General features: G+C 41.2%; 1 protein-coding gene across 1 annotated transcript in view; it reads left to right on the plus strand.

Annotated features, from left to right (window-relative positions):
- The window catches only part of LOC125453243 (cilium assembly protein DZIP1-like), a 100,569-nt gene that overhangs the window by 57,778 nt on the left and 26,272 nt on the right, over positions 1–16,519 (plus strand). The window contains exons 12-14 of the mRNA XM_059646960.1: positions 2,291–2,353; positions 15,208–15,348; positions 16,199–16,247. Coding sequence (XP_059502943.1) covers positions 2,291–2,353; positions 15,208–15,348; positions 16,199–16,247 — 253 coding nt within the window. The remainder of the gene's footprint in view (positions 1–2,290; positions 2,354–15,207; positions 15,349–16,198; positions 16,248–16,519) is intronic.

Consider the following 16,519-nt stretch of genomic DNA (forward strand, 5'->3'; position numbering starts at 1 on the left):
AAGCGCCCTGATCATTGATCACTTCATCAAGGAGAAGATTGTCTTCCTGCCTACCTTATCTATGCACGTCATAATTTTATAAATCTCCCTCAATCTCCTCTGCTCCAAGGAAAACTACCCTAGTCTATCCAATTTCTCTTCATAAATGAAGCTTTCTGGCCCTGACAACATCTGGTGAATCTCCTCTGCACTCTCCAATGCTATGACATTCCTCCTATTATTTGGATTCCAGAACTTCATAGTACTGTGCTGAGACCTAAGCAACTTTTATACAGCTCCAGTATAACCTCCCTGCTGTTAAATTCTGTGTCTCAGCTAACGAAGGCAAGTATCCCATATGTCGTCTTAATCACTTTTTTCACCTTTCCTGATACATTAGGGGAAAGGTTTACATGCACACCAAGATCTCTGTAATCCTTAGTGCTTCTCAGGGTCTGACTGTTCATCATGTGTTCCTTCGCCTTGTGTCCTGCTGAGGTGCATTACCTCACATATATCTAGATTGAATTTCTTTTGCCATTGTTCAGCCTATCTATATTTTCCTTTAATCTCAGGCTGTAATTCTCACTGTTTACTTCCCCACCAGTTTTTGTATCATCTGCAAATTTACTGATTAACCCTCTATCTGAGTCTAAGCTATTTCTATAAATCACAAACAGCAAGGGCTCCAACACTGACTCCAGTTTGACCCCACTGGACCCAAATTTCCAATTGGAAAGACACCCCTCAATCATCATCCTCTTCTTCCTGCCACTCAGTCAATTGTGGATTCAGTTTGTAATGGTCTCTTCCTTTTGCTTTAAGTGGCATGTAGTGAAGAGGATGGCTATAAACTGCGGGAAGATATGAACAGAGTCTAGGCCCAGAACGTCAGCTCTTGTGCTCCTGAGATGCTGCTTGGCCTGCTGTGTTTATCCAGCTTCACACTTTATTATCTATGGAAGATATGAACAGACTAGTCAGAGCAGAGGCAAATGGAATTCAACCCAGAAATGTATGAGGTAATGCATTTGTGGTGGGCTAACAGGGCAAAGGATTACAACATGAAGGTAGGACAATGAATGATGATACTGAAGATAAGAGGAGCTTTGGTATGTATAGCCAGAGATCTCTAAAGATAGCAGGGCATATTGTGGTTAAGAATACAAATGGAATTCTTGCCTTTATTTGCAGAGGCATAGAATATGAGAACACTGATGTTATGCTGGAACTGTATGAAATACTCGTTAGGCCACAACTACATGCAGTTTTAGTCACCACATTGTAGGAAGTGTGTGATTACACTAGAAGGTGCAGAGGAGATTCACCACAATGCTGCCTAGGCTGGAGGATCTGAGTTGAGTGGAAAGATTGGATAGGCAGGGATTGTTTTCTTTGGAACAGTAAAGGGCGAGAGGTGGCCTGATAGAGCTATGTAATATTATAAGGGGCACAGGATGGATTGGTGGACACTATTTTCACTATAAGGTAGAAGGCTAAGAGGAGTGTTGAGAGGAAATGTTTTAGCCCAGAGGGTGGTAGGAATCTGGAACTGACTGCCTGAAATGGTGGCTCAGTCATTAACACTTATAACACTTTTTAACAGTATTTACATTTTTATTTGCGTGCCATAGACTCTGGGGTTTTGCATCAAATGCTAGAAAATAGGATTAGTATAGTCAGATCTTAGTTGGCTGGCATTGTCATGATGGGCCAAATGACCCCCTTCTATTTCTGTAAGCGTTTATGAGTTAACTTCCTATTGTTTGGAGGTCTTTTTCTGATGTTGATACTGGTCACTAAGTGACCTTGTAGTGTTTTTTGTAATGGAATACATAATATAATTTCAATATAATTTGTTTTGTTACGGTTATGCTACCCTTAAAGAAATTGAATCTCACATCCTCCTCATACACAAAACGATTATTGTCTACATCTAAATGACCATGCAAGCAGCAAGCTACCCTTTTCTTGAAGCTGATTGAGGCTGGAGTTTTGGATAGAGCATTGAAGGATTTTCTGCAGCATTTTGAATTGTATAGTTTTATTTTAAAATCCATTTAATGGATAGCTATGACTGGATTAACGTTTTAATTGATAATACAAATCTTCCATAAGATTGCACAAGAATTTCAGGTTAAATTTGGCTCCAGAGTTAGACTTTGACACAGGAAATTGCTACAAACTGAGCCAAGTTAGTAGTGCATTGCATATTTTCAGATAAAAGTGTCCTCACTGATTAAAGAGCTGTCAGAATATATCCATACTGCTTAAATATTAGAAATTGAACATGATTTATTTATACTTATAGGAAAATAAGTGGACTTCGGACATAAACAGTCTTCTTGAAAGACATGACCATGAGAAACAAAAGGTAATTTCTGTTGCAAAATATTTAAGATTACTTATCTGAATATTGACATACTCACCCTTGAACACATCAGGGAGTGGTCTGTATCAGAGTCATCACTGTGGCAGGTACGTGTGTTGAGAATCCTGGCCAGAGAGTCATGTGTGGTGATGATTGTAGCCCGCTGGTGACAATGCCCTGATCCTGGATATGTCCTGGATACCACCTTAAATATGGTTTATTCTGAAAGAAGGTGTTAGTTCAACAAAGCTCATGGTCACAGCATGGTCTCACTTATCTGACCCAAGAAAACCATGCCACAGGGTCTGCACTTAATAGACCCAGTGAGTAAATACAGCATGGAAACAGACCCTTCGGCCCAATCTGGTCCATGCTGACCATGATGCCCACTGAGCTAGTTGCAATTGCCTGTATTTGGTCCATATCCCTCAAAACCCTTTTCATCCATGTACCTGTCCAAGTGTTTTTTAAATATTGTTTTGCATCTGCCTCAACCACTTTCTCCGGCAGCCCATTCCACATATGCACCACTCAATGCATGAAGAAGTTTCCCATCAGGTCCTTCTGAAATCTTTCCCCTCTCACTTTAAACCTATGGCCTCTAGTTTTCAATTCCTCATCCTGGGAAAAATACTGTATGCAATCATCGCATCTATGCCCTCATGATTTTATACACCTCAATAAAATCACCCCTCATTCTGCTATGTTCCAAGAAATCAAGTCCTATTCTGGCCAACTTCTCCCTGTAACTCAGGCCTACCGGTCCTGGCAACATCCTTGTAAATCTTCTTTGCAAACTTTCCCGTTTAGTTATGTCTTTCCTTTAACAGGGTGACCAAAACTGTACACAATTCTATTTTTCTCTCTACCTTTCTTTAAAAACAGTGACGTGTCCAACCATTCTAAAGGAAAATTTTACAAATCCAGAAAATTGTTTGAAAGATTATAGTTAGAGTGTCTGCAAATTTCTCACCAACTTCTTGCATTGAAATCTCCCACTAGGTAAAGATGCCTTAATTAGAGATTCTGCAAATAGTTGTGTCAATTTTCTTATAGAATTTGCCATGTTGTAGCACCACTGGCCTCAAAACGTTAACTCTTTTTTTCTCCACAGATGTTGCCAAACTTGTTGAGTTTCTCCAGCAATTTCTGCTTTTGTCTCAGAACTGGCCTTTTGCCACTGTGGTGGAGCGCAGAATCAAGGCAGAGATATTTGAGGTTAACCGATATGATTTGAGTCAAGACACAGACGGAGAGAACACATTCTTTGTCGTTTCTTAGGGGGAGGGAACATTTCTATCATAAGGAGTGACACGTTCCTTAAAGCAAAACCAACTTCTTGCTCATATCTTCCCGTGCCAGATGAATGTGTGAAGTTTTTGTTTCAGTGCTTTGTTCTAGGCAAATGTAATCTCTTGGAGGGATGCAATGTTTGTGTTCAGTTTGTCAAGTTCATTGTCAGTCATAGCTGTCATCAGTGCTTTATTCATCAGTTGCAAGTCATTTGTCAATCCTATTCACACAGTCCTAGCAATCCAGTTTTCCAATCAAAAAATTGACATAGAATCTCTGCAGTGAGAAAGCCATCATTCAGCCCATCGAGTCCACACCACACCTTTGTAGAGCAGCCCACCCAGACCTAATGTGGTTGTAATTGAATCCACATATTAGTATAGCTTTCTTTGTGCCTGTTAGTTTTCTGTCTGAGAGATTTCTTATCCATGTGTCTGATCTTTGGCGGTCGTTTTGCTTGGTTATTTTGGCTAATTTTTCTTGCAGGATTCGTCTTTTCTTGGTTTTGGTTTTCTGTTGACTGATGTTAATGGCTCGTTCTAAGTCTCTTGTCCACTGGGGTAGGTTGCGCCTAAGTACAGAGATTTTTGGCGCATAACTTCCCTATCGTATCTGTGGAGTCCGTCGTGGGTGTCGTTAATCATTGCGTTCACCATTCTGCAACCATTGTACTCTGCGGTCCTATGTGCTTGTGGGTTGTTGATGGAAGGTTTATATTTCACACTGCGTGGTAGTACCTGGTTTGACAACCACAGAGACGCTAACAAGACTGAATTCCTAGCCATGCTAGGATCTATACTGATGACCAATGGCATCAATAAGGAAACAAAACAAACCATAAGACAAACAATGGTCCTGACACTGACCAGAAGGGACAAACTTAACACACTCAACACAACAGAAAGAAAAGCCCAGGAAAGACTGAAAAAAGCCAAAAACATCATAATTCTACCAGCGGACAAAGGCCACATGACATTAACTCTTAACAAACTACATCATGAAAGCACAGATGCTACTAAGGGACACAAAGTGGAAACAGATCTGACATTGCAATTGGGAAACAAAATTACCTACACGCCAAAGAGACTCAAACAGACCAGACACATTAACAAAGCAGACTACCTAAAAATGAAACCTGAAGGGACAAGCACCCCCTCGATTTTACGGCTTCCCAAAGGTACACAAACCGGAAGTACCCCTCAGATCCATAGTCTCTCTCCCAAGCACACCAACACACGGGTTAACCAAAGAATTACAATCAAGACTAAAACACCTCGTCAACAACTCAACACAGTCACTCCGCTCAACCCAGGAGTTGCTCAAAACCTTCAAAGATCTAAGAATAGATGAGGATGAGAACATGGTATCCTTTGACTTTACTGCGCAATACACATTGATCAACATACCAAAAGCTAGAGAAACACTAGCCGCACGACTGAAGGAACCAGCCCCGAATGATAACCATCTCTACAGAGAACATGCTGAACCTATGCCTCATGACCCACTTTATGTTTAATGGCCAGATCTGCGAGCATATCGACGGCACACCTATGGGGTCATCCATCTCTGGACTAATAGCAGAAGTGGTGATGCAGAAATTTGAAAGCCTGGCCCTTACACAGATCCAGCCCAAACCATGGATCTGGTATGTGGATGACACTTCCGTCATCATGTAACAAACTAAACTAGAACAAAAGCACCGACTTTTATAAACAGCATTTTCACTGGCATCAAATTCATCAGAGAAGAAGAAAAGAAGAAACAGCTCCCATTCCTGGACGTGATGGTAGAATGCAGGGCTAATGGAGAATTTCTGGCCAAAGTATACAGAAAGGCCACATACAGAGATCAAATCCTGAATTTCAACAGTAACCAACCCAACACCCACAAACAGAGTTGCGTGAAAACATTATTCAAACAAGCCACAACACACTGCAGCAACCCAGAACTACACCAAAATGAAGAAGAATACTTCCACCAAATACTTAGAGACAATGGATACCCGAACAGCTGGGTCCGATGATGTCTGTCACACAAACAACAGAAAGATACAGTTTGTCCTGACACACTTGTCATGTTACCATACACCAAGAACATATCTGAATTGATCACAAAACTTACATCAATCCGAAACCAACTGCTAACAAGAATCAAAGATCCCTTACCCACTATCGACAGAACCAATGTAATATACAAGATTCCATGCAAGGACTGCGACAAATATTACATTGGCCAGACAGGAAGAAAACTGGCTACAATAATACATGAACACCAACTAGCAACAAAAAGTCATGACTAATACTAACTCGTCTCTATACATACAGACAAGGAGGACCACCTTTGATTCAGACATGCCAGGATCCTATGACAATCCAAACAGAGACAAGCATGGGAATTCCTAGAGGCCTGGTTCACCACTAAGGAGGCCATCAGTAAACACAGAATTAGACCCTATCTACACACTACTGAAAGTGAGGTAATCAGCTCCAACGGACCACAAAGTTTAAATAGCAAGCAGAAAAATACAACAACATTTCAACAAAGGCTGCACTGATGATGTTACCCAGAAGGGTAATGTAATATCTGATAACTAATGAACCAGCTCAGCGAGCGAACCAACTACAGAAGTTAGATAGGTTAGATGCAGGAAGTGGTGGGGAGGCCAGAACCAGGGGTCATAGTTTAAGAATGGGGGAGTCTTTTAAGACTAAGACGAGGAGAAATTCCTTCACCCAGAGAGTGGTGAGTCTGGGGAATTCAATACCACAGAGCGTAATTGAGACGAAAGATTGTGTTTTCAGGATGGAGTTTTATATAGCTCTTATGTTTAAAGGGATCAAGGGTTAAGGCAGGATTAGGACATTGAGCTTGACAATCAGCCATGATCACATTGAATGGTAGGGCAGGCTTGAGAGTTCAAATGGTCTGTTCCTATTTCTATCTTCAATGTTTGTGTGGCCCTTTCCCACTGCCAGAGCAACGTGGACCTATCATTTGTAACTGTTAACTCCTGTATTGTGTTAACATATTGCAATGAGACTTGAGTGTCCCTTTTAGGGTGCCAAACAAGGGAAAGATTCATGGATACCCAAGGCTGCCCAAACATCAAGGCACCACCACCTCCCTACCTTCCCGGTTGAATCCAATGGAATGCAAAGGATTTGATTGGCATGAGGCTGATTGCAGGAATTGCTGGCAAGGGCGGCATGGTGGTTCAGTGGACAGCTCTGCTGCCTCACCCGGGTTCGATTCCACCCTCTGGCAACTGTGTAGTTTGCACATTCTCCCTGTGTCTGCATGGGTTTCCTCCAGGTGCTCTGGCTTCCTCCCCAGTCCAGAGATGTGCAGGCTAGGTGAATTGACCATGCTAAAATTCCATCGTGTGTAGGATAGGTGGGATAGCCATCAGAAATGGGGGATAGGGTAAAGGGGTGGGACTGAGTGGGATGCACCTCTTTGGACATATGATGTAGACTCGATGGGTCAAATGGCCTGCTTCTACACTTTGGGTATTCTATGTTTTTTGACATATCAAGACATTGAGTCACAGAGAACCACAGCGCAGAAAAAAGTCCTTTGGCCCATCACATCTGTGTTGGTCAAAAGCAATGACCTAACTATTCTAATCCTATTTCCCTTTGGTCTGTAGCATAGCATGCCTTGACATCACAAATATCCACGTATATACTTCATGTAAGTTTCTGCCTCTACCACTCTTCCAAGAAGTGAGTTCCAAATTCCCACTACCCTCTGGGTATAAAAGATTTTCCTCATATCCCCTCTAAATATTCTGCCCCTTGTCTTAAATCCTGGTCATTGATCCCTCCATCAAGGGGAAGAAAAGATTTCCTGTCGACTGTATCTATGCCCTCAATTTTATACATTGTAATCGTGTTCTCTGTCAATCCCCTCTGCTCTAAGGAAAACAACCTCAGTGTCCAATCCATCTTCATAACTGAACTTCTCTAGCCCATGTAATATCCTTGTAGATCATCTCTGCACCCTTTCCAGTGCTGTCATATCCGTCCCATAATGTGAATTCCAGAACTGTATGCAATATTTTAGTCATGGTGTCTAATTGACATGTTACACAATTCCAGCATAACCTCCAGCTGTTAGACTCAATGTCTTGGCCAATAAAGGCGAGTATCTAATGTGCATTCTTAACCATTTTGTTCACCCATCTTCATACCTTAAGAGTCTAATGAACGTGCACACCAAAGTCCTTCTGATCTTTCGTGCTTCCCACGATCCTGCCATTTTTTAATGTATTCCCATGCCTCATTTGTCCTGTTGAAGTGTATCACCTCACATTTATTTGGCATTTGCCACTGATTAGCTCATCTATATCCTCTTTTGGATCAGCCTATCCTCATTTTTTACCAATCTACCATTTTTTAAAAAATCATCTGTGAGCTTAATGAACAACCTCCCACATTCAAGTCTGAATCATGCAGAGTAATACAGTATGGAAAAGGGCCCTTTGGTCCATATTGGCCCATGCTGACAATGGTGCCCACTTAGCTGGTTCTAATTGCCTGCATTCGGTCCACATCCCTCTAAACCCTTCCCATTCATGTACCTATGCAAATGTTTTTTAAATATTGCTATTGTATCTGCATCAACCACTTTCTCAGGCAGCCCATTCCATATATGTACCATTCTCTGCATGAAGAAGTTTCCCCTCAGACCTTCGTAAATCTTTCCCATCCCACTTTAAATCTGTGCCCTCTATTTTTCATTCCCCCATCCTGGGTAAAAGACTATATGCATTCATCCTATCTATGCCTTTATGATTTTATATACTTCAGTAAGACTAGCCCTCATTCTCCTATGCTTCAAGGAATAAAGCCCTATGCTGGCCAACTTCTCCCTATAACTCAGGCCTACTAGCCCTGGCAATGTCCTCATAAATCTTTGCACACTTCCCAGTTTAGTTATGTCTTTCCTATAACAGGGTAACCAAAGGCTAACAAGATTAACAATTTGGGGTGGCGCGGTGGCTCAGTGGTTAGCACTGCAGCCTCACAGCACCAGGGACCTAGGTTCAGTTCCAGCCTCAGGCAACTGTCTGTGTGGAGTTTGCACATTCTCCCTGTGTCTGTGAGGGTTTCTTCTGGGTGCTCTGGTTTCCTCCCATAGTCCAAAGATGTGCAGGCTAGTTGGATTGGCCATGCTAAATTGCCCATAGTGTTCAGGGGTGTGTGGGTTATAGGGGGATGGGTCTGGATGGGATGCTTCCAGGGGCGGTGTGAACTTGTTGGGCCGAAAGGCCTGTTTCCGCACTGTAGGGAATCTAATCAAAGCTGAACACAGTGCACCAAGTGCAGCCTCACCAATGACTTATACAATTGTAACACAATGTCCCAACTCCCGTACTCAATACCTTGACTGAAGGCCAGCATGTTAAATGCCTTCTTCGCCACCCTGTCTACCTGTGCCGCCGCTTTCAATGAACCACGTACTTATACCCCTGGGTCCCTCGGTTCCACAACACTCCTCAGGACCTTATCATTTACTGTATTAACCCTACTTTGGTTTGACTTCCCAAAGTGCTTTTTCTTTTTGACTTCTACTTGTAAACTTCTACAGCTCTATGAAATCCCCTCTCAATCTTTTTTGGTCCAATTTTAGAAAAAAATTCCAACCTTACCTAGTAGCTAGAATTCCTGCACCAAGAATAATCGTCAATATGTTGTGGCACCTTTTAAAGGTTAATACACATGCATCCCATGTCCCTCTGTTCCTGTACGTAGTTTTCAACAGTTTGCCAAAATCTACATTGTCTCTCCCTATGCCTTCTGCCAAAAGCATCACCTTAGCCTTCACTGTACTAAATTCCATTTATCAATCTATGCCCATTCTGCTAGCCCATCAACCTTCTATTGCAGATGATTTGTAAAATCTTAGAATCATAGAATCCCTGTAAAGAAGAAGGCCCTCCAAAGAGCATCCCATCCAAACCCAGCCCTGACGCTATTCCCTCATAACCCCTCATTTACCATGGCCAATCCACCTAACTGCACATCTTTGAACTGTGTGAGGAAACTGCATCACCTGGCTGAAACCCTTGTAGACATGGGAAGAACATACAAACTCCACAGAGACACTCACCTAAGGGTGGAATCACTGGTGCTGTGAGGCAGCAGTGTTAACCACTGAGCTACCATCCTCTCTTTGTTTTGTTCACTGTTTACATTTAGATTTTAGATGTAGATTTTGTTTTTATTGTCATCTCTACTCAAGTACAGTGTATAAGATTTTAGTGAATAATGTAGAATGTCACCACACATGGCACCGCCTTAGGTACAAAGTACCTAGTACAAAATTTTAATTACAGAAGTTGAAAAATAAAGTTACAATGCCAAATATTAAAATCCTTTCTTGAGGCAAGATCCTACATATTCTCCAAGCTGGGCTTCCCCAAGAGGGAGCATTCTCCCCTGTGCTGGACGTGCTTTCACCCAGATTGGGCTAAAACCCGTTCTGACACGCCAAGCTTCGCTGCCACTCGCAAGGCTTTGGCCCCAATTGCTGCATCGCCAGTGACCATCGCTGCTGCCATCCGTCACGGCTGATCCCAGCTGTCACCATTCCTTTCAGCTAATTGCCCCTGTTGCCATCCTTCTTCATCTCGCTGTTGCTGCCATCCCAGCTTGCACTGGGCCTCAACCACTGTCATGCTCTGTCACCACCATGGCCTCCACAGCCTCCAAAAGGTAAATAAGATACACTAAAAACTTTAAAAAAACTGGGAAAAGGAGAAAAAATGGAAAGAAGAAAGGAAAGGAAAGAAAAAGGTAAAGTGGGCAGAATGAATGAGATCTTGAAATGTGGCCTACTGCATGCCACCATCATAGTATTTCATCTGCCACTTCATTGCCCATTCTCATGGCCTGTCCAAGTCCTTCTGCAACCTCCCTGCTTCTTCAACACTACATGTTACTTCACATATCTTTGGGTCATGTGCAAACCTAGCAACAATGCCCTCAGTTCCTTTGACCATATTGTTCATGAATACTGTGAATAACTATGGTCCTAACCCTGTTCCTTGTGGTATTTCACCAGCTACCAGCTGTCTTTCTGTAAAAGACTCCTCCATCACCACTCTGTCTTCTGCTAGTATCTGAATTCAGACCCATGCCCTTAACAACCCTCAAAGTTTAGCAGAATCAACAAATTTTAAATATTCCCTGTAATCCAAGATTCAAGTAATTTGTGTATAGTAAAAGGGAACCTTGGGGAACTCAGTTGTCTACTGTCCTGCTTGTCTTAAAAAAAAGTATTTTCCATGATTCACTATTTTGTCCTTAAGCAATTTTGATATTTGCCCTGCTGTTTCAAGAGCCTAAATTTTGATAATGTGGTACTTGATAGAAGTATAGAGTCATACAGCATCGAAGCAGACCCTTAGGTCCAACTTTTCTATGCCAAACAGGTTTCTTAAACTGAACTATTCTTCTTTGCCTGCCTTTGGCCTACATTCCTCTAAACATTTCCTATTCATGTACCTGTTCACTTGTCTTTAAATATTGTAATTGTACCTGCCTCTACCACTTCCTCTGGCAGTTTGTTCCTATTTGTGACCCTCTGTTTGAAAAGGTTGCCCTTCATTATACACTTACATAACTTTTTCAGTGTCCATTATACCACCAATTTTGGTGTCACCCACTAACCTACCAACCATGGCTCCTTTATTGTCATCCAAATTGTTTACACAGATGAGCAAAAACAGTGGACCCAGCATCCTTCAGTTCTGTTGCACACTGCTGATCACAGGCATCCAATTTGAACAGTAACCCTCTGTCACCATCCCTGTCTCCTACCTTGCAGCCAATTTTGTATCCAATTGGTTATCCCTTGATTCTACATGATCTAACCTTACTAACCAGTCTACCGTGTGAAACCTTGTCGAAGGTCTTCTAACGTCCATGTAGATAATGTCTACTGCTCTGCCTTTATCTAATTTCTTGGTCATATCTTCAAAAAACTGCAAATAGTTTGAGAGACAAGATTTCCCATGCACAGAGCCATGGTGACTATCCCTAATCAATCTTTGACCTTCCAAATGTACATAGGTCCTGTCTCTTAGAATCTTCTCCAACAGCTTACTCACCACTGATGTCAGGCTCACTGGTCTATTGTTCCCAGACTTGGCCTTGTAACCTTCCTTAAATAAAGGCACATTAGCCACTCTCTAGTTTTCTGCTACCTCATCCGTGGATGTAGATGCTACAAATATCTCTGATAGGAGCTGTGTCTTCCCACAATGTTCTGGGATATACTTGATCATATCCTGGGATTTATCAACCATTCTGCATTGTAATACTTCCAGCACTTTCTCTTCTATAATACATGCTGTTTTCAAGACAGCAGTATTTATTTCCCCAAGTTCTTTTCCTTCCATTTCTTTCTCCACAGTAAATACTGATGAGAGATATTCATTTGGTATCTCATTATGTCCACTCGCTTGACACATAGACTGCCTCGTTGATCTTTAATGGAGCCTATTCTGTCTTTAGTTACTGTTTTGCTCTTAATGTAGTTGTAGAATCTCTTTGGATTCTCCGTAACCTTATCTGCCGAAGCAATCTCATGTCCACTTTTGCCCTCCTGCTGTCCCTCCTACACCCTCTTCTCAAGGGATTCACTTGATTCCAGCTGTCTATACTTGGACATAGGCCTGAACACAGCAGGCCAAGCAGCATCAGAGGAGCAGGAAAGCTGATGTTTCGGGAAGAGCCTAGGCCCGAAATGTCTACATGCTCTACACCTTGTTATCGCATCACTTGCCTTGCCTTATTTCCCAAGAGTAGGTCAAGTTTCACATCTTCTGTAATAGATGCAACTACATATTGATAAAGAAAATGTTCTTAAGCACATAACAAATTCCTCTCCATCCAAGTCCTTAACACTTGACAGTCCCAGGCCATGTTTGGAAAGTTAAAATCCCCTACCATTATAACCCTATTATTCTTACTGATATGTGAGATCTCCCTATATATTTGCTTTTCCATTTCCTGCTGCCTGTTGGGAGCCCAAAGGACATCCCATCAAGGTAGTTATCCCCTTCTTAATTCTCAGTTCCACCCATATAATTACACTAGGTGATTCTCCAGCAATATACTGTCTAAGTTTAGCCATGATGTTTTCCCTAATTAAAAAACACCACGACTCTGAATCTCTTGTTTCTCTTTCTATCCTTCCTGTAGCGTCTATACCCCAGAACACTGAGCTGCCAGTCCTGTCCCTCCCTCAGCTATGTTTCTGTAACAGGTATGATATCCCAGTTCTATGTTCCCATCTGCACCCTGAGTTCATCTGCCATGCTCTTGCCTGCCTTGTTTATTTACTTTCCTCCCTTTAACTTCTGAACCAGCCTTAACCTTCTCTTTTTACTCACTACTGCTTAGGGTCCAGCCCCAAGTGCCAACTAGCTTAAAGCCTCTTGAGCTGCTCTAGATTCTGCCCCTCCCCCCCGCCAGATATTTGTCACCCTCCAGTTCAGGTGCAACCCTCTCTCTTTCACAGGTCACTTCTGTACCAGAAGAGAGCCAAATGATCCAAAAATTTGAATACCTGCTCCCTGCACCAGTTCCTCAACCACACATTCATCTGCCCTCTCTTGTTGCTACTGTCACTAGCATGTGATACAGGGAGTAATCCAGAGATTACCCTTGAGGTCCTGTTTTTTAAACTTGCTCTATTTACTCTGTGGAACCTTGTCCCTTTCTCTACCTATGTTGTTGGCCCAATGTGTGCAACAGACTCCAGCTGCTCATTCTCCCCTTTAAGAATTTGCTGCAACCACTCTGTGGTGTTCTTCATCCTAACACTAGGGAGGCAACATACCATTCTGCAGTCTCACTCACAGCTGCAGAAACTGTGGCCGGCCTGTGCCCTTGACCGGAGAGTTCTCTATCACAATTTCTTGCTTGGACTTTGACATACCTAGTAAAATAACTGATTAAAACCCATAAAGACAACTTCCTGCTGTTTTCATCCAGCTCCACACTTTGGTATTTCATAATTCCCTTCACAATTTTCTAGTACTTCATCCTAAAATCCAATTAGTTTATGGAACCGTAGTGTTCAGAAGATGCCATTCTGCCAATGAGTCTGTCTTGCCAAAAATACACTACTACCTACAGCAGTCCCACTTTCCGCACTAGGCCCATATCCTTGAATATTCTGACGCTTAAGGTGTTCATCTGTATAGTTTATATGGGTTGTGAGGTTACTTGCCTCAACTATCCACCCAGGTAGTGCATTTTAGACCCACATTTAGTCAAGCATGATTTACCATTTACAAATCCTGGCTCTCCTTAATTTATTGAAACCTGTTTGAGTGACAGATTTTCTTGCCATGAATATGACTGCTAAAATCTTACCCATTAATGAAGTTAAACTAATCGTTTGTATATGTTTGGGCTGACCTTGTACCCTTTCTTGAATAGGGGTATCATATTTGCCACTGTTTAGTCCTCTGGCACAGCTTTCATTTCTTGGGAAGATTGGAACATTATGCTTCTGCTATGTTCATTTAGTAATGCAAGTCAACTAGACAAGATGATCTATCTACTCTAAGTATAATCGGATTTTCCAGTACCACTACCTTGCATTGATTTTCTCTGTATCCATTGCCTCAACTATATCTGCTTCTACCGATTATATTGTCAGATCTGTCTTCCTTAGAAACATAATACAATGCACTTATTAAGTATTCTAGCCTTATCCAGCACCTTTAAGCCTATATCACTCATTTTTCTCTAATAGGACCTACCTCACCTCCGACTATCCACTTACTATTTACATACCAGTCGAAGATTTTTGTTCATTTTAATGATCTTTGTATTTGGATTCACATGTCTGTTTGGACCACCATTTTACTGGGCTTTTGCCGTTCAAAAAGTCACTGTAAGCTCTACCTAGTAATCAATCACTATTTTTCATATTTCTATGTTTGTAACTGTACATCTTACAGTCTTGTGTCATTGGCGGGTTTGGATTGGTTTTTATTTGTTCGTGGAATTTGAGCATTGCTGACATTTATTGCCCATCTCTGGTTGAATACAGTACCCACCACGTACAAAGTAAGGTTGGCACTGCATGGCCTGTTTCTGTGCCATATGTTCTGTGTTGACCCTACATCAACCTAGTTAACTGACATTTTTGTATGTTTCAACATATACTTTTAATAACTAAAAAACAATGGAAATTTTTGAAATAATAACAAAATGCTCAAAAATTTAAAATCACTGGATCTGAAGTGTCTGCCCACTGATGCTACCAGAACTGCTGAGTTTTTCCAGCAATTGCTGCTTTTACTCAGAAATTTAGCAGATCTGGCAACATCTATGTCGAGAGAAGCAGAGTTAACATCTTGTGTCTTTTGTTTTTATTTTGGAATAGATATCATTGAATTGGTTTCCTTATCTTCTGGAAACTATATAATTAATATGGAAAAGCATACTTTATTAAAAAATGAGGAATGAATCGATAATTTATGCAATCAAAGCAGGTTAAAGCATTTCTGAAAATAAATCTTCATTTTTGTACCTTAGCTCCAGCTTGAAATAGAGAGCTTGATGTCATCAATTACAAAAAATCAGAAGGCAAATTCTTGTTACTGCAAGAAAAAGATGAAAGAACTATATCAAAAACTGCATGATCAGCATCAACTGATAGTTCATCAGAAGGAAGAGGTCAGAGCTATTCAAGTAAATCTTGCCCATACTGCTGCACAAATGTAATAATTAGCTGGGAACTTCTTCCAGTCTCTTTCAGTAGGGTCCTGTACATTTCTGTACATGACCTAGAAATATCTTGCTGTGTGTTAATGACAAACTTGGCTACTTGGCTTTGATGACATAATATAAAGTGATGATTTCCTTTTGGCTGAGAAAAGTGAGCTTGATTTTGATCACATACTGAGGCTGGTAGATGCCTGGAATGCCCTGCTAGGGATATGTTCTAAAAGCATGACCTAGTTTGTGCATTTGAATTGGAAAATGACCAAATTTCATTGCTTCTCTCCATATGGTTTGATCGATTACAACTTCTTATGGTGCAGAATTTCATACTACTTTCATTTTACTTTGTCCTTTATATTGTTTGGATTGACCACTTTAATGTTGTTAGCCCTGAATAGTTCATCATAGAAGATTTGCTTGGAGATTCTATAGGTGCCCAGGTGGGAGCATGGCCTGCCAATCCCAGTTAAATTTTCTGCAGGGTGCAATTTATTCCTGGCATTGAACTCTCATCATGAACCTCATTGTCTTTGGGTGCCAGCATTCTAGACCTTCAGTGTGGTAACAATGACACAGCATACAGCAGGGTTTTCAGGACTATGCTTGATAGATTTGTTTGATTTTAGCTTTCAACTTAATGCCTGGCTGTCTGCAGACATATTCTTGAAGTCAACCATAGGCAGAACTCACATTCTGGGTGTGTGCATAAAGTAGAGCAATTTATAACTTTGAAGGAGACCATTAGAACAATTGAGATTATGCCTGAGTAAGTCTATGTAAAAAGTCTAATTTTTTCTTCCAGCTGAAAACATGTTCTGTCAAATTGCCAGGGAAGAAATTGGAACCATCATGTAAGATGTTATTTTCATAATATTACAATAATTTACGCTTTTGTACCAAAACTTCTATTCTATGTGATGTGCCATCCTAGATTATCATCAGTTGTAACAAAATAGTTTTCCGCTGAAAAACGTCATTGTTTTATATCTGAAAGTTTATAATGTCAAATAGAGGCATACAACATGGAAACTGTTACAGACCAGAGCAAATCCCCTGAAAATATATTAAGAAGATAGTCTAGACTTTTAAACGTAGCTGCACCAGCTTCCACCACTTCCTCAGG

This window comes from Stegostoma tigrinum, chromosome 6 (assembly GCF_030684315.1).
Source record: "Stegostoma tigrinum isolate sSteTig4 chromosome 6, sSteTig4.hap1, whole genome shotgun sequence".
In the NCBI taxonomy this organism is placed as follows: domain Eukaryota; kingdom Metazoa; phylum Chordata; class Chondrichthyes; order Orectolobiformes; family Stegostomatidae; genus Stegostoma; species Stegostoma tigrinum.